Genomic DNA, 25,154 nt, shown 5'->3' on the forward strand with positions numbered 1-25,154 from the left:
TGAGCCTGGGAGTTTGAGGCTGCAACGAGCTGTGATCTCACCACTGCGCTCCAGCCTGGGTGACTGAGAGAAACCCTGTCTGAAAAAAAAAAGACTTGATGTTGGGATATCGGTAATCTAGCCCCCAGTTTTTTCAGCATTCTCAGGGAAAGAGAGGGCTTGGACTCCATGCATGGTGCTAGGCCTAGAGGCAGGGGCTGGGACTCCCTAGCCTCAGGCCACCCCCAGATGCTATTAGGCCCCAGAACGCTGTGCTGCTGAATTGCTTATTAATCACTGCTTGGGCTTCTGCCCGGAGGGAAGCTGCTGAAATTGGAACCTAGAGCAAGTGTTCTAGGCCAGATTGTCTCTGGTAGTTTCAGCTTCTACATGAGCCTGGAGGGAATCAGGACAGGGGTGCCTCAGGCCCTGCGGCCAGTGAGCCAGCCTGGCTTCTGCTGAGCTCCAGGGGCCAGTCTGACTCTAAGGTCTGGCCTTGACCACCTGGTGCCAAAAGGAAGGCCAAGGGAGGAGGAACCATGATCCGTCAGCTGGAGGTGCCCTATACTCTTGGGGAAAGATAATTCCTGAGCTAGGAAAGGCCCCTGTCAGATGAGGGAGACAGTCTCTGAGCTAGGGGAAGCCTCTATCTAATGCAAAAGATACAATCTCTTTGATGGAGGATACGTAGTCCCCAAATGGAGCAAGACCCTACCTTGGCTGATGGAAGAGACCTGACCTCTGTGATGGAGAACGCCCCTGTCTGATGAGGGAGACGTAGTCCTTGAAGTAGAGGAGGTTCCTGTCTAAGGGGGGAGACATTGCCCTTGAGTTAAGGGAAGCCCCTAACTAATTGGAAGAAGCATAGTCCCTAGACTGAGGGAGAACCTGTTCTGTTTGACAGAGGATACCTGGCGTCTAGCTGGGTGAGGCTTCTGGCTGATGAAGAAGACAGAGGCACTGACTTGAGGGAGGCCCTGACTTGTCTGATGGGGGAGACACTGCGCTGTGCTAAGGGAAGCCCTGTCTCATGGAAAAGATCTGCCTCAGAGCTGGAGATGGGCCCTGGGATTCCCCTGCAAGTAGCCCTATCTTAGTGAAAGGCATAGCCTCTGCCCTCCAGGAATTTTCCATCTATTCCGGAGCCAGGTTGTGGATGCTGAGGAGAGATGGGGGATGGCTATAAAGCACACTGCAGTGATCAGTGCAGGAGAATGGACTGGAAGCAATCCATGAAATGGAGCCCTCTGGAGTCAGGCAGCCAGAGAGGCACAGGAATGGGGGAGGGAGGATAGAAGGGAGGATGGACCTTGTACTAGGAGTCAGGAGACCCTAGGAAACTCCTGGCCTTACACTGGCCTCTGGATGAACTTGGGCAAGCCCCTCTCCCTCTCTGGACTCTACCATGCAGTAGGGGCACCTGTACAACCTGGGCCATGCCAGACTGAAATTCATGGCTCAATATAAGGCCTCAGACGCCCTGGCCAGAGCAGCTCATGGCAAGAAGGCTGAGCAGCTACCTGGGGTCAGAGCGAGCCTCACACCTCTTCACTCTAATGCTGGTTAAATGCGTGGTGTGCAGCAAGGAACCAGGGACAGGAGGCAGACCTGGCACAGAAAAGAGGGGGAATTCCACAGTCCCCACCCACCCTGCCCAAACTGTTTGTCTTTTATTTTCTACCTCCCAAGGAAACAGCTGGTTCCCTGGCCCCCTCCCAAGGGGGCCAGGGAACCAGCTGACTTGGCCCTGCTCTGAGGACAGACAGAAATCTTCCAGTGACAGAGGCCCTGGTCCTGCTGCTGCAGGAACAGAAGGAGCCCCCACCTGGCCCAGAGAACCCCCATGGCCCCACCAGCCTGGTCTGGCAAGTGGTTTGCTCCTCTCCCTTCATATCTTCTATTTGACTTCAGTCTTGCCTACTGCAGGCAGAAACACATGTTAGTGGAGAGAGGATTTCACGTGTCGAACAGAAAGTGTCCTTGACACTTTCACCTGGGCTGCCCCTGCCAATGAGCATCACCTGGCTGCTGGAGCCCAGAGAGGAAAGGACTTTCCCACCCTTTTGTGCCCTTCAGTTTAGCAGACTTGCAATGGGGGCACCAGTGAATGAGGCACCATTTTAGGAGCTAGCAGGAGACTGGGGAGGTAATTTTTTGCCAGAACACTCACTTCTTTTCCTACCTCCAAGCATTTGCCCCTCCTGGGTCCCTACTCAATTCTTTTTCCTCCTTGCTTCACCTCCCCAGATCCCCGCCCCACCAATTCCTTAGGCCCTAGCTCTGTCCCGCCTCCAGGAAGTCTCCCAGCACCAAGCCGACTCAGATTTCACCTTCTCTGGAGGTCTTTGATTCTGCCCCAGACATATTGACATTTGATTACATATTAGTCCATATATCCATTCATTCCTTCCTTCATCCCATGAATTCAGGTGCCTCCTATATCCCAGGCTCTGGAGATTTAGTAATCAACACAACAAACAAAACCCCCTGATCTTTTTAAAGAAAGCTTATATTCTGGTAGGGTGACAATAAAACAGCTAGATGAGTGAAAATATAGTACATTAGGTAGAGGGCTATGGAGAAATACAAGCTAGGGATGGGTAGGTCAGGGCAAGGAATTGAGACCTGTGTTTGGGACGCAAGGGAGGATGAAGGCCTGGGTGGCTTGGAAAAAGCTGTAGCAGGACAGGATGGAAAGAACTGTGTGGGGCAGGGGAGAGGAATGAATACGTAGAATAGAAAAAATGAAATGACATGGGATGGGATGGATGAAATTGAATCAAACAGGATGGCATGGACCAGAACTATATGGAACTGAATAGAATTGAATCAAAAAAAAAAAACATATCAAATAAGATAAAGTCTAACTCAATGGAACGAAATGAAACAGAATTTCAAAAATGAACTAGAACAAGGGCCAGGTGTGGTGGCTCATGTCTGTAATCCTGGCACTTTGGGAGGCCGAGGAGGGTGGATTACTTGAGGGCTAGGGTTCGAGACCAGCTTAGCCAACATGGCAAAACCCATCTCTACTAAAAATACGAAAATTAGCCAGGCATGGTGGTACACGCCTGTAGTTTCAGCTACTCAGGAGGCTGAGGCACAAGAATCACTTGAACCCAGGAGGCAGAGGTTGCAGTGAGCTGAGATTGCACCATTGCACTCCAGCCTGGGCAACAGAGAGAGACTCTGTCTCAAAATAAACAAACAAATAAATAAATAAAATAAAAAAGGACTAGAATAAATGGACTGGAATCAAGTGGGATAAAATTGATTGCAGTAGATTTAAGTGGAATGGGACAGGTTGGAAAGGAATGGAACTGCTTGAACTGAGCAGGGCAGGAGGGCAGTCTTTGCTGGACGGCTTGGCTGCCCTGCCTGCCCTGACCTCCTCTGCACTCACCCCCACAGTCTTCCCCAGGGTGCTGCTGCAGACCCTACGCCACCCCATCTTCCTGCTGGTGGTCCTGTCCCAGGTGTGCTTGTCATCCATGGCTGCCGGCATGGCCACCTTCCTGCCCAAGTTCCTGGAGCGCCAGTTTTCCATCACAGCCTCCTACGCCAACCTGCTCATCGGCTGCCTCTCCTTCCCTTCGGTCATCGTGGGCATCGTGGTGGGTGGTGTCCTGGTCAAGCGCCTCCACCTGGGCCCCGTGGGATGCGGTGCCCTTTGCCTGCTGGGGATGCTGCTGTGCCTCTTCTTCAGCCTGCCGCTCTTCTTTATCGGCTGCCCCAGTCACCAGATTGCGGGCATCACCCACCAGACCAGGTGAGTGTGTGTGTGGGCACATGAAGGCAAGCCTGGGAGGACAGGACAGGGAGGACAGGGGCCCTGGGCAGAGGCCAGGATGGTGGGGCGCCCGCTGCCTCAAATCTTGCCTCCCCACCTCTGCTTAACAGCCCTTTGGAGATTGGAGTCAAGCAGTGGGGTGCTCCAGAAGGCTCCAGGGTAGGTGTCAGGCACCACTGGAAGGGGCATGGATGAGACTTCAGGGGCAGAAACTCTCAAGTCCAGGAGGGTGTGGAGGCTGAGATAGGGCAGAGCCACCCATGGGATGGCATCTCCATAGTGACTAAGCCCTGTGGGCCCAACAGAGATGGGACAGAGGCCGCATCACAGGAGCCAGGACCCAGCTCAGCCAGAGGAATGGCCTGCCCAGAAGGGAGCATGCTCTCCATCCCAGGATGAGAGGAGATGAGAGAGTGAGCAAGGGACTGGATGGCCCCTATCAGAGAGGCTGCAGAGGAGACTCAGGCACTGGGAAAAGATTGGACAGCAGACCTCTGATATTTTGGGTTTTAGAGCTTGGGAGCTGAAATTCTGTTTTTGCACTACTCTAAAATTACAGAATTCTTTTTCCACATCTGTGAGGCAGCACCTGCCTCCACCCTCTGGGAGGAAGTCTCTTGATTTCTAGCTCCACAATTCTCCATCACACCTTTACCCTTGGGAGCCTTCTTGGAGAGGATGTTGGAAATCACATTCCTGCCTCTTCTCCAGAATGATTTCATTTTTCCTGGAAACTGCTCCAGGCTTAAGTTGGCCCAACACTCAGCTAGAATTTCCCAACTTTTTCTGTCCCCGCCTCTTCCTTGGCACCTTCTGCCTCCACCCAGGTGCCAGCTTTCATCACTGGGGGTCCTCCTGCATGGCTGTCGGGGGCTCAGCTCAGGGCCAAGGAGCACCCAGCCCTTCCCCATCTGTCCCAACTCCCACCCTCGCTGATCTCTCCCCCATCTCCCTTCCCTCCTCCCCCTTTCATTCTCTGCCCCTCTTTTCCCAAACAGGGAGGCAACTCCGCTCTCTAGACTGGGGCCTCCTGTGTGCAGAGCCCTGTTCTAGGCACTGCAGCGGGGGCTTTAGCCACGTCCTCAGGAAGTCCCTGGTCTGAGAAGGGAGCCAGGTCCTCAAACAAATGATTTTTAGAGTAAAAAGTCAATGGATATTTTATCACAATGTGTTCAACAGTGCGTGGGAGAAAAAGTCAGCTCATCCCACATGCCCCATCTCTCTTTTCTTCTCCCTTTCACACCTTAGCTTTGACATCTCATGTCACCTGTGTTCTCACATAAATTCTTGTGGTTTATTCACTAAGCTCTGGGTTCTGATTCAGTGAAGAGACCATTTGGGACCAACTGAGCTAGGCAAGGAGAACTTTCCCTATTCCTGCACAACCACAGGTCCCAACAGCTGCAAAAACCGAAGGTCTCCCTTCGCTCAGCGTCTTCCCCTATTACATCTCATTGAACCCCCACAGGATCTCTGTAATGGGTCCTCTTATTAGCCCCTTTTCACAGATGAGTACAGCAAGGCTCAGAGAGGTGAAGTTACCCCACAGCTGGAACAGGGTAGAGCCTGGAGCCAGGACTGTCCCCACAGAAGCAATCAGCTCCAGGTGGTCAATGAGAGTGAGGAGCAGAGGAAGGGCCCCCTAACTCTTATCTGCTCAGCCTTCCAGCTGCTGGCAGAGGGTTCTGGGAGGTGCCTCTCCCTTGGCAGAGTCCCCTGGCACCGCCTCCTGATGGGCCCTCAGTGCAGACAGTGCCAGCCTTCCCACTCCCACCCCCACCCCGAGGGAGATGTGCCAAGATGTTGTCAGACACACACCAGCACTGTCTGGCAGAGGAGGAAGAGGAAATATTTTGTGTTTGATGATCTTCCTTCCCTCTCAGATGGAGTGCCCCCTCACCCCAGGGAGGGAGAGGAGCTCACTTTGCCCCATGCCCCACTTCCCCACTCCACACCCTGGCTAGAGACTGTCTCCAGCTCCTGCTCACCCTCTTCTCCATGGAACTGAGATTTCACTAAGCTCCAGTCCCAGCCTCACTGATCAGCCTGGCCTCTGCCCCACACCCACCCCAAGCCCAAGACAGGGACCTCCAGCTTCCATCTCTGGCCTTCTCCGCAGCCTGGCCACTGGACCCCTGTGTGACCCTGAAAGGCACAGCCTCTCTGAGCCTCTCTCTCCCTGGCAGGTTAGCTGTGCTTCCCCCTAGTGCGAAGCCAGGTGACACTCTAAGTCCCAGGGGCCACCTCCCTGCCCTCCTCCCAGGGTGACCTCCCCCTCAGACTAAGCCTCCCTCTGACCTCCTGCCCTTGCCCACCTTCACCTTGCCCTGGCCACCTGGAGCTGGGGCACCCTGGGGATTTGGGGGCAGGCCCTCGGAGGGAGGCAGGTGGGACTAAAATGTTTCCTGGACACAGTGAACAGGGTGGTGGGAGTGAGACTGCAGGATGGCCATGACAGGCAGAGAAACTGAAGCCCAGAGAGGCAGGAACATGCTGGAGATCCCACGGGTGGTCAGTTCTCCTGATCGGGTCCCGCACTCATAGCTCTGATTTTCTGAGAAAGGAAGCAATCATTGATTTTCGGAGAAAGGAAGCTCATTGAGGAAAAGATACTCTTCATCCGACACTAACTTCTGGGAGGAATTTATCTTGTATACCCTGTAGAAGGGTCACTGAGGTGCAGAGATGTTTGAAGAAGCTCAAAGGCTCGTAGGATCTAGGGGGCCTGTCTCCATACTTGCACACCTTCATTGCAAGGAGCTCAGCATCATCCGGCAGCCCTGATGGTGAACATCCTCCGTGTGGAGCTGAAATCTCTGGCCATTGCTCTCAGCTACAGGGCTGAGGAGGTCCCCGCTAGTGGCCTAAGAGAGGGAAGCCAGGCCAACCCTACTGACCTTCTCTCCCACCAGTGCCCAGCCTGGGCCGGAGCTGTTTCCAAGCTGCATGGAGGTCTGCTCCTGCCCATCGGACGGCTTTAACCCTGTCTGCGACCCCAGCACTCGTGTGGAATACCTCACACCCTGCCACGCAGGCTGCTCAAGCCAGGTGGTCCAGGATGCTCTGGACAAAAGCCAGGTGAGTCAGGCCTCTGGTGGCAATTTCTGCCCCTCAGGGCCCTGCCTGCCCTGTCTCTGTGGGCCTGTCATACTCTCCACCTCTGCAAGCTCTCACTCTCTAGCTCTCTTCTCTCTGTCTCTCTCTGTTGGCAGATGTAGAACATTATTCTCTCAATAAGCTTTCATCGGCCGGGCGCGGTGGCTCACACTTGTAATCCCAACACTTTGGGAGGCCGAGGCAGGCAAATGACCTGAGGTCAGGAGTTCAGACCAGCCTGACCAATACGGTGAAACCCATCTCTACTAAAAATACAAAAAATTAGCCAGGCGTCAGGGTGTGTGCCCGTAATCCCAGCTACTCAGGAGGCTGAGAGAGGAGAATCACTTGAACCCGGGAGGCAGAGGCTGCAGTAAGCTGAGATCATGCCATTGCACTCCAGCCTGGGCAACAAGAGTGAAACTCCATCTCAAAAAATAAAAATAAAGCTTTCATTGCCAGCCTGGGCCCAGGGCACAGAGGTGAACCATTCTGGCTTCCAGATCTCTGTGCAGGGGAGATGCAAAAGGAAATAACTCACAGGAATTCCAGAGGTGCTGATAGGTAAGACCACTGGTCGATACAAGTACATACAAGGATGAAAAGAGACACATCCCCCCTGGGTGGGGGTGGGTCCCAGAAGGCTTCACGGGAAGTGGCATTTGTGCCAGACATTCAAGAATGAATGGGTAAACTAGGACTTGGGAGGGAAGAGCTTTCCAGGCAGGAGGAAATGGCCTAAGCAGAGGTTTAGAGGAACACACATGTGCAAGCATGCACACACAGTATTTCTGTTGGAGCAGAAGCACAAGGGTTCATGAAGGGAAGGCAGGGCCCAGAAAAAGAGGGGCCTTGAATGCCAGGCCAAGAATGGGGACTTTCTGGAGAGCAGTAGGAAGCCATGGATGGGTTTTCAGCAAGGGAGTAACAAGTTCAGATCTGTGTTTGATCACGCTTGAGGCCATAGTGTGGGGGCAGGCAAGCAGAGTACAGGACATAGAAGGCCAGCGAGCATTCAGTCAGTCAGTCAGTCAACAAACTTTCACTGATCTCTTCCTCTGGGCCAGGCCCTGTGCTGGGAGCTGAGGACTCAGAGCCAAGGGGCCCAGTGGGGAAATGAAGGCAATGTAATCAGCAGCAGTGCATTCTGAATCTTAGGAAGGCTAAGACCAGCCGGTTCCTCCTCCCCTTTTTCCTCAGTTTCCCAAAATGACAAAGGGGGACAATGTCTGCCTTCTCAGGCCCCCAGGCTGTAGTGAAGCCTGGGGGATTTGTCGGGGCAGCAGCATCAGGCTGGTTGTTATGACAACATCTCCCTCTCTCCAGAGTCCTCTTACCTCCCACCCTCATGCTGGGCATCAGCATCTAAAGCTGAGGCTCCTCCAGGGAGAGACCTGGGCTGCACCGGCTGGTGCAGAAGAACATGTTGATGGTGCACAGTCCTTTAGAAGCCAGCCAGGCACCACCTGGGCCTGAGAGCCCTTCCAGAGGCCCCCAGGCCTTGGCAGGTGGAGCAGTGAACTCCTGTGGGTATGGGACCCGGTTCAAATCCCTGTTCTGCCTCTAACTGGCTCTGTTACCTTAGGCAAATTATTTAACCAGTGCCTCAGTTTCTTGGTCTGTAAAATAGGGGAGATATTATTGAGTGCCTACTACAGAGCAGGAATGTACTGACTAAATGCTTTACCTGGATGAATTCATTAAATAGTAAGCAAAGAACCACATGACGTTATCCATGAAAGCACACAGCACAGTGCCTAGGCAATTTTAAATACTCAGTAATACACATTCCTATTACGCCCATTGCACAGATGAGACATGGAGGCCCAGGAAAGGACCAGACATTGCCCAGAGTCTCAATACCAGGGCTGGGACTAGACGCCAAGGCCCTGGCCTCCCAGTCAGCCCCCTCTTTGGAACATCACGGAGGCTTGGATTTAGGTACAGTATTTGGAGGAGGGTGCAGCTGAGACCAGGCTAGCACTCAGGGACTATTGTCATGCTGGCCTGGAATTGTGTCTTGACATGTCTGCCTCCTCGGATTGTGAGCATCTTGGCTCAGGGATGGGTGGCTCAGCGCCCAGCACAGCTGAGCAGTAACAGCTTATGAGTACGTGAGTGAATGAGGTAAGATGGGGCAGGTGGGTGACTGCACAGGTGTGGCGCTGAATGCTCCGGGGGAATGGGACTCTGAGGCAGCAGAGGGATTGAAGTCATTCATGAGAAAAACTGCCTGCCATGGAATTAGATGAATATGAAGGGTCAGGAAAAACCCAACTGAAGGGTCAGGAAAAACCCAAGGGTCAGGAAAAATCCAGCCTTTGCGTTTATCCCAGCAACCCTCTGCTTCTGAGAAAAGGAGCAGGGGCAGGATGTCTCTCTTCCAGGAACCTTGCCTTAGCATTTCTCCATTTCTTGTCCCTCCATTGTATCTCCAGCCTGTATTTGGAGGCTCAGGGGCCACTTTTCCTGCAATGTAAGATGATATGCACTTAGGGGTCACACAGCTTCTTGTGTGAAGGGTCTTCAGACCCTTGTGTGAAGGATCAGCACAGCTTCATCATGCACATTGGCTCTGCCGGCCAATGGAGAGTGCCTGGTCACCCAAGCCTAAGTACTCACATGCTCACTCTCTCCTGCCTTTCTCTTATTCCACCTGCTAAGTAACTTCAAATCTAAACCCTTTTATCCATACACCCCCAAGCCCACTCTGTGATGGGCCCCTTGGCCTGCCTCCTTGATCTGGTCCCTCCTCCATGCAGCCCCCAGAACACCCTTTGTACCATCCAGTCTCATCTACTCCTGGCTTAAAATTCTCCCAAGGCCCCCAGCATCCACCTCAGGGATTCCGAACCTTTTTCACACTGGGAAGTGTCTGCAGCTGCCAGGGCTGGAGGTGAGAGGCTTAGAGGGCTCTAGCTGCCCAGGCCAGCTGGCCACTTTAAGGGCTGATGGGACTAATCCCTGCACACCTGTCTCCCATCTGAGGCCCTGTGTGGCTGGGGCACATGAGTCTAGAAGCTCTGGTCTATGGGAAAGTAAAGAGAAGACCAGGCCTCTTGGCTTGGCCTGGTTTCTATCGGGTGCCCGCAGGCCCTGGCATTCCAGATCACTTCTCAGAGTCCTTAGCTGGAGGTTTTCCTGGCTACCTAAGGAGTGAGTGCAGGCTGGGATCAAACACTCCAGGGGACCAGCCTGGGGGCATGGCCAGTCTGGGGATGTTTTCTTACAGTTGGTGTGTAGAATGTGGGAGAATGATGCTCTTCTGGGTCCCTCCCTCTTCTCTACTTTCTCTCTGTTTCCCTCTCCCTGCTCACAGCCTCAGCCCAGGCTCAACTCGAGCATAGAGAGCCCTTGAGGTGCCTGCTCCTCAAGCCATCTTTGCTCAGCCAATGGGTCAGGATCTCGGACGCCCAGCCAGCTCTACCCCAAATGGCCGTGGGACTTGGGCTTCTCACAAGCCTTCCCCGCTGCAAGCTCCTGGCCAGCTGCCTGCCCTTGGAGCTCTTGAAGTCTCTTCCTCCTCTTCCCACTCCAGGTTTTCTATACCAACTGCAGCTGCGTGGCAGAGGGCAACCCCGTGATGGCAGGATCCTGCGACTCGACCTGCAGCCACCTGGTGGTGCCCTTCCTGCTCCTGGTCAGCCTGGCCTCGGCCCTGGCCTGTCTCACACACACACCCTCCTTCATGCTCATCCTAAGGTGAAGGTGGGGGCGGGGCAGGGGCAGGTGGATACCAGGAGGTCCTTAACCAGAAGCAGAACAAGGAATTCTGAGGGGGGAGTTCAAGGAAGGAGGCCACTTGGGTGTCCTGGCCCCCACAACGTGGCCTTAACTGTGTTCATCCCATGGCAACCTACTAAGGCAAGGTTTTCTCCCCATCTTGCAGATAAGAAAATTGAGGCTCAGAGAAGTTCAGGAGCTGGCCCCTGTCACATAGCAAGTGTTGGGTGGAATAGTACTGGTTCCCTGGCCCAGAGCCCAGGCTCCTACTTGCCCAGGGGAGAGGAGGACATACCTAGGGCCCTGTCCTGGCCTCTGGAGGTGAGGACATCATACCTGCAATGGATGAGCTGCAGGAGGTGCATGTAGGAAACCAAACTGTGTCAGTCCGGTGCATGATTCTGAATGCTGCTTCAAGGCTACATATAAGCGCTTATCAGGTGCCCACTGTGGACCCAGCCCATGCTGAGCACTGCCTTTTGGGCCAAGATCTTTGTGGCCCTCATCCTGAGAGTGCCTGCTGGCCCTGACAAATTGTCACCTGAGTTCAAAATCAGGGTCTCCTGGGGTGAGGACTGGGATAAGAGGACTGAGTGAGAAAAAAAAAATTTTTTTTGAGAAGGAGTTTTGCTCTGTCGCCCAGGCTGGAGTGCAATGGCGCAATCTCGGTTCACTGCAACCTCCTCCTGGCTTCAAGTGATTCTCCTGCCTCAGCCTCCCTAGTAGCTGGGATTACAGGCACCCACCACCACACCTAGCTAATTGTATCTTTAGTAGAGATGGAGTTTCACCATGTTGGCCAGGCCAGTCTCGAACTCCTGACCTCAGTGATCCACTTACCTTGGCCTCCCAAACAGCTGGGATTACAGGCGTGAGCCACCACACTCGGCTGAGAAAAACAGTTTTTCTATTCTGTCACTCAACAATCAACACAGAAGACTTCTGCAACAAGTGTGGGGGTATTTTCCCACACACCAGGCACGCAATTAATTCTGCAGTGGACCCCAACCGGTGTCCTCCAATTCTATTCTGACAAGATCTAGCTGGAGACAGCATCAGATCCCACAGGCCGAGTGCTCAGTCCCACAAGACTTTCCCTCCACTTCCCATGCCAACCGCAAGCCCTAGGCTGTTTTACCCATGCTTCTGACTGACCAGCCTTACGCTGGGATTTCCACAGCCCCATCTTTGAGTTTGCTTTATTTGCTAGAGTGGCTCACAGAGCTCGGGAAAACATCTACTTAATGTTTATCAGTTTATTATAAAAGATATTACACAGGATACAGATGAAGTGATGCACACAGCGAGGTATGGGGGAGGAGTTTTCATGCCCTCCCTGGCTGCACCCTGCAGGGACCTCCATGTGTTCAGCTATCCGGAAGCTCTCCAAAACTTCATTACGTAGGCATGATTGATTAAATCACTGGACATTGGCAGTCACCTTAACCTTTAGCCTCTCTCCCCTTGCTGGAGGTTGGGTCTGAAAGTCCCCACCCTCTAATCCTGCCTTGGTCCCTCTGGTGACCAAACCCCAACTTGAAGCTCCCTAGGGGCTGCTCACCATCAGTCCACTTATTAGCATACAAAAAGACACTTCTCACTTTGAAAAGTCCAAGAATTGTAGGAGTGTATGCCGGGAAGACCAAATAGTATCTCACAATATCACAGGGACCTCAGAGCAACATAATTTCCATTTTCCTTCTCCTGGGATTATTTTATTCACTATCTACTTTCTAGGAAATTAGAAGGGAAATGGAGCCCCTCGCAAATACTAGAAGACATGTAGATCTAGAACACAAGCCGGCCTGGGAGAGAAAATAGAGGAATCAGATGCCCAACAGGCAGCCTGACTAAAAGGAGTTGAGAACACAACCTCAGGACTGTGTGGATAGGGCCCTGACCGCTGTTGGCCATGAGATCCTGGCCAAGTTATTGAATCTGTCTAAGTGTCAGTCTCCTTATCTATAAAATGGGGCTAATGTACATCTCACTCATGGGAGTGATATGGGGTTGCAGGGCAGAATTACTGAGCCCGTAGTAAGTGCTCCATAAATGCTGGCCACTGGTGTTGTCTGGCAGGAGCCAGAGGATCGCAGGCTGTGGCGTTACAGTGGTTGGGGATGCTGGGGAAGTGTCTGGCTGTCCCAGCTCCAGGTCTTGCCAACTGTAGGAGTAAGGGGAGAATTTGATGGGACCAGTGGGTGGAGGAAGACGAGTGATGTCTGTGACCAGAAACATACAGAGGTCAGCACAGGACCCTGATGGTCAGTGGGTGTGTTGTCTTGTATATGGGACCAGGCTCTGCAGGTTGAAAAGGGATGGGGTACGTCCCTGAGCCCCCCAGCTTAGATCATCAGATGGGAGGGAGGCTGGTGCTGGGTGGTGGAAGAGAAGGGCATGATGAGAACCCTTCACCATTGATGCCTGGCCCCTGGGGGCTGGAACCCCTCCAACCTCATGTTGCCCATGTCTCTGCTTGTTAGAGGAGTGAAGAAAGAAGACAAGACTTTGGCCGTGGGCATCCAGTTCATGTTCCTGAGGATTTTGGGTAAAGATCTTGCTTGGGATCATTGGTGGTGATGGGGTCCAGATGCCCACTGTGTGCCAGGCCTGGGGCACAGGCATGAGCAGAACTCAATCCCTGATCTTAGGGCTCACAAGCCCATGGGGTGACAGACCTGGCCCAGCTCTCCTACAGCGGGGTGTATAGGCAGAGGCTAGACAACCCATCAGGAAGCTACCTCAGATACAGGGGTGGGGCGGGCTTGAGGGCCAGAGAGCCAAGAGGCCCCAGTAACCCAGAGCCCCTGAGGGGTTGTATGTGCCAGGGAGGGGGCAGGGCAGGACAGTGGGCCTTCGTTATCCCCTGAGCACCGCCTCCCTCAGCCTGGATGCCCAGCCCCGTGATCCACGGCAGCGCCATCGACACCACCTGTGTGCACTGGGCCCTGAGCTGTGGGCGTCGAGCTGTCTGTCGCTACTACAATAACGACCTGCTCCGAAACCGGTGAGACCTGGTTTGACGGCTTGTGGGAAGGGTGCTGGAAATACTCTCAGAGTCCCAGGCAGGATACCAGCAGGCAGGGGAGGTTTCATTTACGTCTACCTGCTAGGTGACAGGTGCCATTATATATTCAGTGCTGAGCTCACCAGTCCTTCAAGCTAGACACTGCCCCCCTCTTTTTATAGATGAAGAAAGTGAGAGTTAAAGCAAGTAGCCCAAGGTCACACAGCTAATAACTGGCAGAGCTGGGTCTTGACCACAGCGTCTATGCAGGAACTTGGGGAGAAATAGAGGAGCAGCCATGCTGCAAGAGGGACTTGGGGTGAAGGGCTGGGGAGAGAGCTCTGTCTAGGACACAGGAAGCCTGGGTTTCAGGCCCAGCTCTGTCTCCCTCATCATGGGACTTACCTGGGGCTTAGTCTTCCCATCTGTACAATGGGGAACTCAAAGGAACCTGAAGGCACAGAGGCGGCTGGCCTGGGATGGATGTGGAGAGGACTTGATAGCAGGGCTGGGGACAAGGAGCTGTTCACTTTCAGCTCTGAGGAGGTGAGGAAGGCACAGTTCCTGTGGGCTGGGACTGTCCACAGGGGGCTTCCTAGAAGAGGAAAAGTCAAACAAGGGCCTTGATAGTTAAACAGGGGAGAGGGAACCCGTTTGTTCTTGGGACAGGTGGGGCAGTATAAAATTCTACTTGTCAGGCCCTCTGAGCCCTTAGGCTCGGAGACAGGCAGGGCCAGCCCAGGCCACAGAGCAGAGTCCAAGACATGGCGATGAAGATGGCCAGGCCTCTGCTCCCACCCAGGGCTCCTCTGCAGAGCCTCTCCCTCTCCTTCAGGGAAGAGCTGCAGCAGAGGTCAGTGTCTCCCTGAGGCCTCGGTGCCTCTGATTTCACAATGAGTGATGACTGCTGATGTCCATGCCCTGGCCTGGCCGCTCTTGAGTTCAAGGGTTCCCATTCTTTCCCCAGGTTCATCGGCCTCCAGTTCTTCTTCAAAACAGGTTCCGTGATCTGCTTCGCCTTAGTTTTGGCCATCCTGAGGCAGCAGGACAAAGAGGCAAGGACCAAGGAGAGCAGATCCAGCCCTGCTGTAGCGCAGCAACTGCTAGTGTCAGGGCCAGGGAAGAAGCCGGAGGATTCTCGAGTGTGAGCCGTCCTGGGGCCCCACATGGCCAAGAGTGGCAGCCACAGCAGTACCTCCTCTGAGTCCTTTGCCCAAGATTGGGCGTCAAGAGCCCTGTGTTCCATTCTGGCTCCTCCACTAAATTGCTGTGTGGCTTCAGGCAAGACACTGATGCTTTTTTGAGCCTTTGCTTGCTAGTCTGAACCAAAGAGTTGTTTGGGCATTTGCTGTGTTGGCCATTTCTGAAGCAAGAGGGTCTTCCTCCTCCTTCCCCCAGCCAGCCAGCTGTCCTGGAGCCAGGCTTTCCTGGGTGGAAAGATTGCATACCTTTCCCTGGGGCCCTTGGATAGCAAAGTGAGCCATAGTGGGCCAGGCTGCCCCCCATGCTGGGCCCCAGCCCAGGTCTGCACTCGCCTGGATCACCCTCTCTGAGCCTCAGCCATCTCCTGTCAAGTGGGAATGAACTTGCCAGCCTTCAGGCTTGTTCAGCTGTGACCATCTGTGCGGTCAGTGTACACTCAGGTCTCCTCCCCAACTCCAGCAGCCTTTAAGAAGTGTCCCTTTGGCGCCCCCTGGAGGCAGAGCACTGAGCTGGACCCTGGGTAGACTCCCGCCGGGAGGAAGGAGCTGGCCTCAGGTGTGGGACACCCAGACTTGGCAGGGCCTTCAGAAGGCCTGTGTGGGGGCCCCAGGAAGCCTTAGCTGAAGCCGGGAGACTCATTCTCCATCTCAGGAAGTTCTAGCCCTTGCCCTCAGGGAGCCATGGTTGAGGATGAGGCCCAACACCTGCCTTAGGGGCCCTGGGTGGGCAAGTCTGGGACCTGGGGCAGGGAGGGAGACTCAGGCCCACACTTGGGTATTTTCTAATTTCAGACAAACACATACTCAGCGTGCACTCACTGATTCCTACACATTGCCAAGATTTCACACATGTGACCGGGGCCACCAAAGTCCCTGTGACCTTTGTGACTAGGATCCTAATTTCTCTATTTTCTCCTGAGTGCCTGGGTCTCTGTTACTTGGGGCAGCATGGATAATGTTTAGTTCTGTGACACTGTTTTTTGGGGGGTGGCACCTGGTTCTCTGGATTCCTGGGCTGGCGTCAGGCCCATTACTGTAATGCCGGGAGCAGTAAAGCTCAGCTCTATGTAATGAGTGATGCTATGGCTTGCTCAGGTCTTATGATCCAATCCTTTTCTACATCGGCCCTTGTTTTGTTTTAAGGCTAGTCTTATCTGGCCTGGTTATTTCCCTGTGGGGAGGAGAGAGTTTATTAGTCTGCTCCCAGCCCAACCTATTGCCACCCCACCTCACTGGGGCCTGCTGCTTGGGAGGCAGCAGATAGGGAGCCACCAGCAGTGGCTTCCTGGCCCTATGCTTGGGGTGGGGGGAAGCTGAGGTCACATGTGGCCCTTGCCTTTTGAGCAGCTCCCAGTGCCAGGGCTTTGAGATTTTTCCATGTGATAAAAGAAAAGGGAGGTAGAGAAGTTCCAATTCCCTTTTTATTTTGCTGGTTGGTATCTGTAAATGTTTAACAAATATCTAAGCATGTATGTATCAATGCCAAGAATTTCAAAGTCTCCAACAATATGAGGCTTTTAGGATGTTTATATTCCTTCATCCCTCTTGTTTCCCAGGTTTTGCAGGGGAAAAAAAGTCTGGAATTATAGATACAGCTTATTATTAAATTTGTTCTTGCATAATGTCTCTTCTATTACAAAAATTCTTTCTTTATAAACTGCATTAGAGGTTTGCAACAACCACATCATTTCCATTAACTTAGATTTAAGTTTTACTGGATTCATTGCTCACCGTTATTGCTTGTATATTACATCTTTTCCTATCTTTATATTCTGGTTTAATTTTTGTTTGAGTGAGTGACTTCTACTAATGGTTTCAAAAATGGAATAAGGTCACGAGGATTTCTGAATCCTCACCTGTCCAAATTATCATTCACATTTTACAGAAGAGGAAACTGGCTCAGAAAGCACAAGTGAGTTCCCCAAGATCACAGAAAATAAATGATGGAGCCAAGGTTGGATGTGAAGACCTTGTGGGAACTGAAGGTTTTATAATTTGAAGAGCCCTCTTTAAGAAAAATATACAAAATTATAAACATAAAATTAGGTACAAAGTACCTATATTTACCTATAATGAGAAAAGAATGCAAAACAGATACATCACACAATCCCCCAAAAGTGCATAATACTTTTATTAACTGCCCTACATAACCTCTAAAACACATTTTCTCCCCCGATGATTAGAAGAATTTTCCACAGACTAGCTTCTGGCTCTGTACATTTCAAGCCTGGTTTCTCCTGTTTCTTCTCTACTGACCATATACTTCCTGGGCTGGGTGCCATGAGACACATTCATATCACGATATGGCAACTGAATATCACCATGCCAAGTGAGTTGGGCAGTGGGTAGAATTCCTAGAAGCTATTCTCTACACAGGGATTACTAGCAATGATTTACCTATACACAGAGAACCACATAAATATTAATACATCCTGTGTTTCAGAGGACCACATAAGCATGTCCTAATGAACCCAACTCAAATCAGTCCCCCACTCAGCTTCCCCTTGGTCAGATCCCAGAAGTGCCCATGGCCACTCCAATTATCCCATATAAAGGAAAATTGAAACACAAACAAAGCTGGAGTGGGAAGAAAATAGTAATTTCTACTGTGGTTAAAGTATCTTACCTTTGCAAATTTTACAAAAATATGACAACATGAACACACCACCGAGGCCCTCCCGTGGATCTGGGGAGACTCCTGGACACTCAAGCTGTATCCATATCACGGTGAGTCCACCTCTTTGTTGAGCCAAGATCTGAAGGAAAAGACGAGGTCCTTGTGCCTAAAGTCTTCCAAACTGGCCATGGTGAAGAGACTCAGGAGTTACCCAAGACAGGAGCAGGTCAGGGCCAGAGGGGTTTTCCAGGCCTTGTGGGGGCCCCAGGGAAGTCCTCTCCCCTAATATAGCCTCTGGTCAATGAAGAGCCACAAGCATTTGCATCTGTGAGCTTACTTTCTTACCCTGTACCAGGAAGCTGGGAGGAGAAGACATTAAGTCTCCCTGCTAGATTGTGCCAGTGTAAAGTCAGCAGAGGACAGGACTCAGACCAGAACTGACATCCTGATGCCTAGGCCTGAGGTTTCTTTTCTTGTACACCCTGGGAAGGTCTGGGATGCTAGAGGCTGGTAAGTTCTAGGGCAGGCAGATGACCCATCATGAGCTGGCCTCCAAGGGTCATGACTGACATGCACATAAGTGAAAGAGAACTCATGGACATCCTCACCATTGCCTGGAGGTGTTGAATTATTTCCCCTTCACATACCTTTGCTTATGCTGTTCCCTCTAACCTGGGTTATCTTCTTCATCCCCACCCCACTGCTTGTCTCTCCATCCCCACTTCATAAAGTCCTACTCAATCTTCCAGGCCCAGCTCAAAGGCCACCAACTCCAGGAAGGCAACATGGTACAGGCAATGGGGGGCAAGTGACAACCACCTCTGGGGATCTGATCAAAGACATAGACTGTCCACTAAACATAAAACAAAACACACACACAGACAAATACACAATTGTGCGTTTGATTTCAGAGGTTGAAGACCATCTGATGCCTGGGTGTAGACCTCCTAAGAATCCCAGATCCCCAGTCAAAAGCCCTTAATGGAGTGAAAAGATTATAGAGTTGTGGAGAGAGTCAGGCTTGGGATCAGATCTTGACTCTGCCACTTATTACAGTGTGACCATGAACAAATGATTTAACCTCTCTGCACCTCAGTTTGCTCACCTGCAAGTGAGGTTGAGCATGCCTAGCTCCTATATCCCAGAAGCTGTGAGGACCGGGTAAGATCATGTACCTGCTCACAGGCACCACACCTGATGATCAGGATTTGTAAGCTCCCTTCTCCTTCTGTCCCAGAAAAAATTTCATAAACACAGAGAGCATCAGGGTGGGAGGGGGCAGTGACAACAGAGGAAGGAACGTACCTCCTTTGCCCTACCCTGGTCGCAGCTCTGTTGTCCCCAATCTCTCCTCCACTGTCAGCCAGGGCTCAGCCAGCCCAGTCTTATCTCTCCCCACAGCCAGCTTGGGACAGCTTTTCTCAACCAGATTTACATTTTTATTGATTTTCTTTCTCCCTCCTAGAGCAGTCCCTCCTGTCTGCTTCCCCTTTGGCTATCAAATGGGCTTACCCCAGGAAACAGCAATTCTGGGGCTGGCCAAGAAGTGATGGTTCAAGGTTGGATTCACTCACCCTTCATTCATTCAACCACTCACATGAGCAACATATCCTACATGTCTGCTCTGTGCCCCTCTCCTGGCACTGCTGGGGACACAACCATGTGTCAGATAGAGTCTCTACTCAGCAAACTCTCAGTGTAAACAGACAAGCTGACAAACAGTAACAAAACCATGAGTAGTCAGTCATACAGGAGAGGGAAGAAGCAGAAGCCAAGGACTCTTCCTGGGGCCAATAGGGAAGGCTTCCAAGAGGTTATATCAGACCTCGTGTTAAGGATTAGGCAGGACTTCCTCAAGTGGACAAGGTGGGAATGGGCAGGAAAAACAACAGGATGAGCAAAGATAGAGAGGGGTGTGTCTGAGATACAGTGACAAGAGCAATGTGGGCGGAGGGCACTGCATGTGCAGGGCAATAAGGAGAGAGAAGAGAGCAGAGGCTGGAAAGACCAGCAGGGACCAAGCATGGAGATCCAGCCGAAGGTGTGGACGCTTTCCTGAGGGCAAGGAGGAACCCCTGAAGCATTGATTGATGGATTATTCCATTGGCCAGTTATTTTAAGCAGGGAGTGACATGACAAGATTTGTATGTTGGAAAGGTCACTGGTTGCACCATGGGGTCTTTGAGCGGGAAAGAGAAGCTGAAGGCCGAGAGCTCAGGCAGGAGGCGGATGCAACAATCAAGAGAAGTAGGAGGACTGTATCCAGGTCAGGAGAGGCATCCTAAAAGTGGGACATCTAAGGCGAGTCTTGAAAGATGAGTGGGAACGCACCAAGGGGAGAAGTTGGGAAGGGTGTCAAGGCAGAATAAACTGCACAAAGTAGACAGAAACCTCCTGGCAGGCTTGGGGTATTTCCACTAGTTTAGTACGGCTGTAGCATGGCTTAAGAGAGAAGGCATGGGGAGGGTGAAGCTGAAGAAGTGGGTTGACGCTCTCAATGCCACTCAGTGTTGTCCATCTCCTGAACCTAGCCCCAGGTGAGAGAGGAGAGGGAGCCCTCACCTCTGTACAGAGGTGGCTGTACAGGTCTGAGCCCTAGGTCAGGGGCGCTCTTTAGTCCAAACAAACTTTTTCATGTTCACTACATTTCACATTTTACACAGTCCTTTTATACCCCATCCTCATGGTTTCCTGGTGAAGAAGTCAGGAAAGGGATTATTATTGCTATGTAGTAGGTAAAGAAACGGAGGCCCAGAAAAGTGCAGAAACTTGCCCAAGGTCACTCAAGAGCCCAGGTATCCCCCTCCTAAGACTCCCATGTTGTTGCTAATAAACCTACTTGTCCCTGAATCACATATACACAATAGATGTAGTAAGTACTAACTAATGTGGTTGGGATGAAAAAAAGGGGGGAAGAGAGAAAACACATCAGAGAAAGAGGCTTCCTTTTTATGTCCCCATTTCCTCAGTCTTCATCCTGCAGCTGGGGACATTTCAGCTGGGAAAACAGAACCCAGGTCCCTCTGCGTTGAAATCCAATAGACAGGAGGGCCAATCCCAGCACTGCCACTTACCAGGCATGGGAAGTCACTGCACTCATCTGAGCCTTGGTTTTCTCATCTATAAAAGGGAGAAATAAGTTTCGCCCATCAGAATTGTTGAGAGGATTTAATGTGATAAAGTAGCAATATAGTAATCTACTACTGAGTAATAAATTTCCTGGCTGACACAGTGGCTCACACGTGTGATCCCAGCCATTTGGGAGGCTGAGGCAGGAGGATCACTTGAGCCCCAGAGTTTGAGACCAGCCTGGGCAGCATAGAGAGACCCCCATCTCTCCAAAAAATAATAAAAAAAAGAAACTTAGTCAGGTGTGGTAGCACCCACACCTGTAGTCTCAGCTCCTTGTGAGGTTTAGGTGGGAGGATTGCTTGAGCCCAGGAAGTCAAGACTGCAGTGAACAGTGATTGTACCACTGCATTCCAGTCTGGGTAACAGAGCAAGGCCCTGCCTCAAAAAAAACCCAAAACTAAAAAACAAATTTCCACAAAGTTTAGCAACTTAAAATAACAAATATTTATTATCTCATAGAATTTCTGAGGGTCAAGAACCCACAGATGGGCTAACTGGAAGGTGCTGGATCTTCATGAGGATTTCTAATGAAGCTGTAGTCAAGCATCAGCCAGGGCTGCAGTCATCAGAAGGCTTGACTGGAGTGAAAGGATCCACTTCCAGGCTCATTCGATGATTGTTGTTGGGCCTCTGTACCCTGTTGGCAGTTGACCAAAAGCTTTGATTCCATGTGTCTTTTATGATTTAATCTTGGAATTAACATACCATAACTTGCCATATTCTCTTGGTCACATAGACAAACCCTGGTATAATGTGGGAGGGGAATACAAAAGGGCATGAATACCAGGGGTTATGGATCATTGGGAGCCATCTGGAAACTGGTTACAACAAGAACCCAGACCAGTGCCTGACCCACAATAGGTTCTTATTCATTAGTCGCTGCTATAACTCTTGCAATGACCTATCACAGCCTGGTTGAGAAGACAAGATCTGGACATGATAAGGTAAGAGATCTTTGGCAAAGTGAAATGTAACTTGAATTAAAGAGTGTTCAATTACATTAGAAGAGGGTGTCTTAGACAAGGGCCTGGCAACTAGGGAAGACTTCCTGGCAGAGGTGGAGAGGAGGTAGGAGGGCAATCCAGAGAGAAAACAGAAGGTGAGTATGGCAGGTGGTATTGGTTGCCTTCCCAAGGCAAATGCTCTCTTCTTCATTCCGATAGCAAGGTGCTCAGCCAAGGGATGACCCAAGGCAGCAATGGAAATGCCTTCCCCTTTGCCAGAGAGTGGTCTAAGAGTAGACATGTGACCTCGTCTTAGTCGATGACATGTTTGGGGATAGTCTGCTGGGAAAGCTTCTCTCCTGGATAAGAGGATGATGTGAAAGGAGAACACCCTTTTTGTTACCATGCCCTTTCTCCCTGCTTGGGAGGACATGGTTCCTGATGGCACTCAGTCTTCTTGCAATCACAGGGGTAGTCACCCTCAAGGCTCAGAATGGGAAATGCCTGGGTCATCAAAGACATTGTTGAATCAGCAGACCAATCCTGGTACCACCTTCTTCTGGCCTCATTAAGAAACAAAAATTTTAAGCCACTCTAAAGCAGGTGACCTCTTCCTTGCATCCTAAATGATTCAGTGAGAAGTATCCTGGTTCCCTCTGGGACTATTTTCTTTTTCTGAGGAAGACAGAGGGAAGAGTGGAATGGGAAAGGGCCCAGGCTGGGAGGCAGGTGTCCTTGGTCTAACCCCAGCTCTGCCTCTGAGTTGCTGTGTGATCTTGAGCAAGTCCCTTCCCCCTCTGGGCCTCCAGTGATTACAGCTAATATTTATTGGCTGTTTACTGTGTGCCCAGCGCTCTTCTAAGAGCTTCCCTTGAATCATCTCATTCAATCTTCACAACACCTCTGTTATGGAAGTATTACTATTATCTTTATTTTAGGGACAAAATAAAGAGGCCCAGAAACATGAGGTCCAGGATCCTGACTATAAAGCCATATTGCCTAGCAGTAAAAGGAAGTATCCAGACAAGGTGACCTCCAAGGGCCTCTTAAGCTCAAATATTCTTTCATTTGCTGTCCCATTTCTAGCTACATGATCAACAAGCCAGCTTAGCCTAGAGAAGAAAGAAATAAGGGCTGTCTTTAGACATCTGAAAAGCTGTCATGTGAGCAGGAGATTAGACTTACTCGGTGTAGCTCAGAGGACATGAACTGGACCAGTGTGGGAGCACGACAGGGAGATAGAGTGCAACTTACGTAAGGGAGAATTTTCTAGCACCATTTGGCAGGGGGCAAAGCTATGCCCAGATGTGATGACTCTCATGTCATAAAGATTATGCAAGCTTGTGTTTGATAATGCAGTATTACTGACAAAGGTTTGAACAGGTATGGGACTGAATGGCATAAGACTTGTGGTAGGAATTAAATGGGATAACACATGAGAGTGCTCCTAACATCATAACCAGTGCAAATAGAGAGGATCAATAAATTGTTGAGTTCTCTTTTTCCTTTTTAACACTGAGATTCTTGGATTTTAAAATTGTCTAATATGGAGTTTTGGCTCTCTGGCTCTAATATTTTACAGTTCTATAATTTCTGTGATTCTTCCCTGCTAAGATGCTATGATTTTAATACTAGAACTTTCCATAATTGTGTAGCTCTAGAAGCTGAGAAGCCTATGATTTTATAATGTAATGGTCTCTAGCTTTAACAATTCAAGATTGAATAAAGTGTCTCTCACCAGCTCCAGAAATACAAGGGAGTTACTCCAAATGCTGTGGTTCAGTGGCCTGGACACACATTGGGCTGTTCCTTCTGCCCATCCTGTCATTCCACCGTCATTCTCCCACCCCAGCCTCAGGCTCTCTGTCCCAACTAACCCTCCTCCCTAATTCTGAGCCCATCCACACTCTGCTGTCTCCCAGCCTACCAAAGAGGTACATTACTCTCTACCTGCTGGTTGTTGTTTATTAAGGAAGAGTCTTCACTGTGACGAGGCTTATACTTATTTCAAAGGGAATATAAAAAATGGGAAGACATGGTTATGGTTCTCACATGACCCAATGTCTAGAGACACATGTCCCTTCCTTTCCCGTTAACCCAACTCAAATGTACCTCTTCCAGGAGGCTTTCCATGGTTGACACTAAATCTCTAACACCAACAACCTAATTTTGAGTGTGAAATGTGAAGATATGAGTTCCTTGGTTGGTTATTGTACAGACCTGTCACTTATCTGTCTATCCTGTCTCCCTGATTATATGTGAGATTTCCCCCTGAATCAAGAGTTTGGCTCCTCAATGAGACTGGGAATTTTACAGCAGAAGACCATGTCTTCTCCATCAGACTGGAGGCTCCATGTAGACATGGGCCAATGTTCCCTTGTATCATACTTGAGTAGAGTTAGAGGTACAGTAATGTTCCTCTATCAGATCAACAAACTCCCAAAGGCAAGTATATGTCTCTGCCATTGGACTAACGATTTCACAAAAGCAGAAGCCACATCTCCCCTTTAAGATATGGAAGTCCTTGGCTGGGCGCGGTGTCTCACGCCTGTAATCCCAGCACTTTGAGAGGCTGAAGCGGGCAGATCACCTGAAGTCAGGAGATTGAGACCATTATGGCCAACATGGTGAAACCCCATCTCTACTACAATACAAAAAATTAGGCAGGCATGGTGGTGTGCACCTGTAGTCCCAGCTACTTGGGAGGCTGAGGCAGGGGAATCGCTTAAACACGGGATGCAGAGGTTGCAGTGAGCTGAGATTGCGCCACTGCACTCCAGCCTGGCGACAGAGCAATACTAAGTCAAAAAAAAAAAAAAAGATATGGAAGTCCTCAAGGACTGTACCTCCACCCTCAGGCTCGGGCCCCTCTCCCTGACAGCAAGGAGTCTGTGTATTCCCTCCCTCTATCCTAACCCAGGACTCTGGCCATAAGAAGAAATATTTTTCTTAAAGCAGATAGACAAATATATGGAAAAGAAAAGGTTGAGGAGGCAGAGTAGGAACTCGAGCCTCTCCCAACATGCCCACACCCTCTCTAAGTCTCTTCTGGACCCTATTCTAAGAGCTGATGTCCCTTGGCCAGGAGGGTGCCTCTCCCAGCTCCTCCCAGCAACTCAGAGCAGTAAGTGAAGATGTCAGCACCTTGGACAGCGCCCAACCCATTACAGGACGCGGAGCCAGCGGAAGCCAAGCTCTCCACCTCCCTCAGCCTCTGGGTGATGGATTTCCTCTCTTCTCAATTTGATTAAAGCCCAGTAGATAACCAGAGCGCCTTGTTCCTTTCTCTTCTCCCTTCCTGATGAACATAATTAACTCCGTCAGGCTGGGAATGCTTGCTCTTAAATACTGCCTGCCCAGCCCCCACCCAGGCATGAATCAGTAAAACAGACAGAACACTTGGAAGATTCACACGTTTCTTCCTAGGGAATGAAAGTGGGAGATGAAGCTGTCTCTGAGATATACAGAGGCTGTGAATGAAGGCTGAAATGTGGTGGTTGGGTAGAGAAATCCCTAAAATGGAAGTCAGGAAGTTTAGTTTAGTCCTAGCTTTGCCACTAATCCAGATATGATCTAGAACAGGTCATGTGCCCTTTCTTTCTGAGCCTGTTTTTCCATTTGCAAGATGTACATTGGACTAGACAATATCAGATGCTGAGTTCAG

At 50.8% G+C, this 25,154-nt stretch overlaps 1 protein-coding gene and 1 long non-coding RNA gene across 3 annotated transcripts in view; one reads left to right on the forward strand and one right to left on the reverse strand.

Moving 5' to 3' along the window:
• SLCO2B1 (solute carrier organic anion transporter family member 2B1) overlaps positions 1-16,421 on the forward strand; it is a 54,375-nt gene extending 37,954 nt beyond the window's left edge. The window contains exons 9-14 of one of the 2 annotated variants that reach the window (XM_008020157.3): positions 3,391-3,748; positions 6,682-6,847; positions 10,404-10,567; positions 13,072-13,136; positions 13,475-13,595; positions 14,563-16,421. In XM_008020157.3, coding sequence (XP_008018348.3) covers positions 3,391-3,748; positions 6,682-6,847; positions 10,404-10,567; positions 13,072-13,136; positions 13,475-13,595; positions 14,563-14,743 — 1,055 coding nt within the window. In that variant the 3' untranslated portion in view covers positions 14,744-16,421. The other variant, XM_008020160.3, reaches the window with a different exon arrangement.
• LOC119626614 (uncharacterized) lies at positions 15,789-19,927 on the reverse strand. The gene is made up of 2 exons (XR_005242783.2): positions 17,424-19,927; positions 15,789-16,374 (listed from the first exon to the last, which is right to left on the reverse strand). It is a non-coding gene; the product is annotated as an uncharacterized lncRNA (long non-coding RNA).
• Between the last annotated feature and the right edge of the window lie 5,227 nt (positions 19,928-25,154).

Source organism: Chlorocebus sabaeus, chromosome 1 (genome assembly GCF_047675955.1).
Source record: "Chlorocebus sabaeus isolate Y175 chromosome 1, mChlSab1.0.hap1, whole genome shotgun sequence".
Classification (NCBI taxonomy): domain Eukaryota; kingdom Metazoa; phylum Chordata; class Mammalia; order Primates; family Cercopithecidae; genus Chlorocebus; species Chlorocebus sabaeus.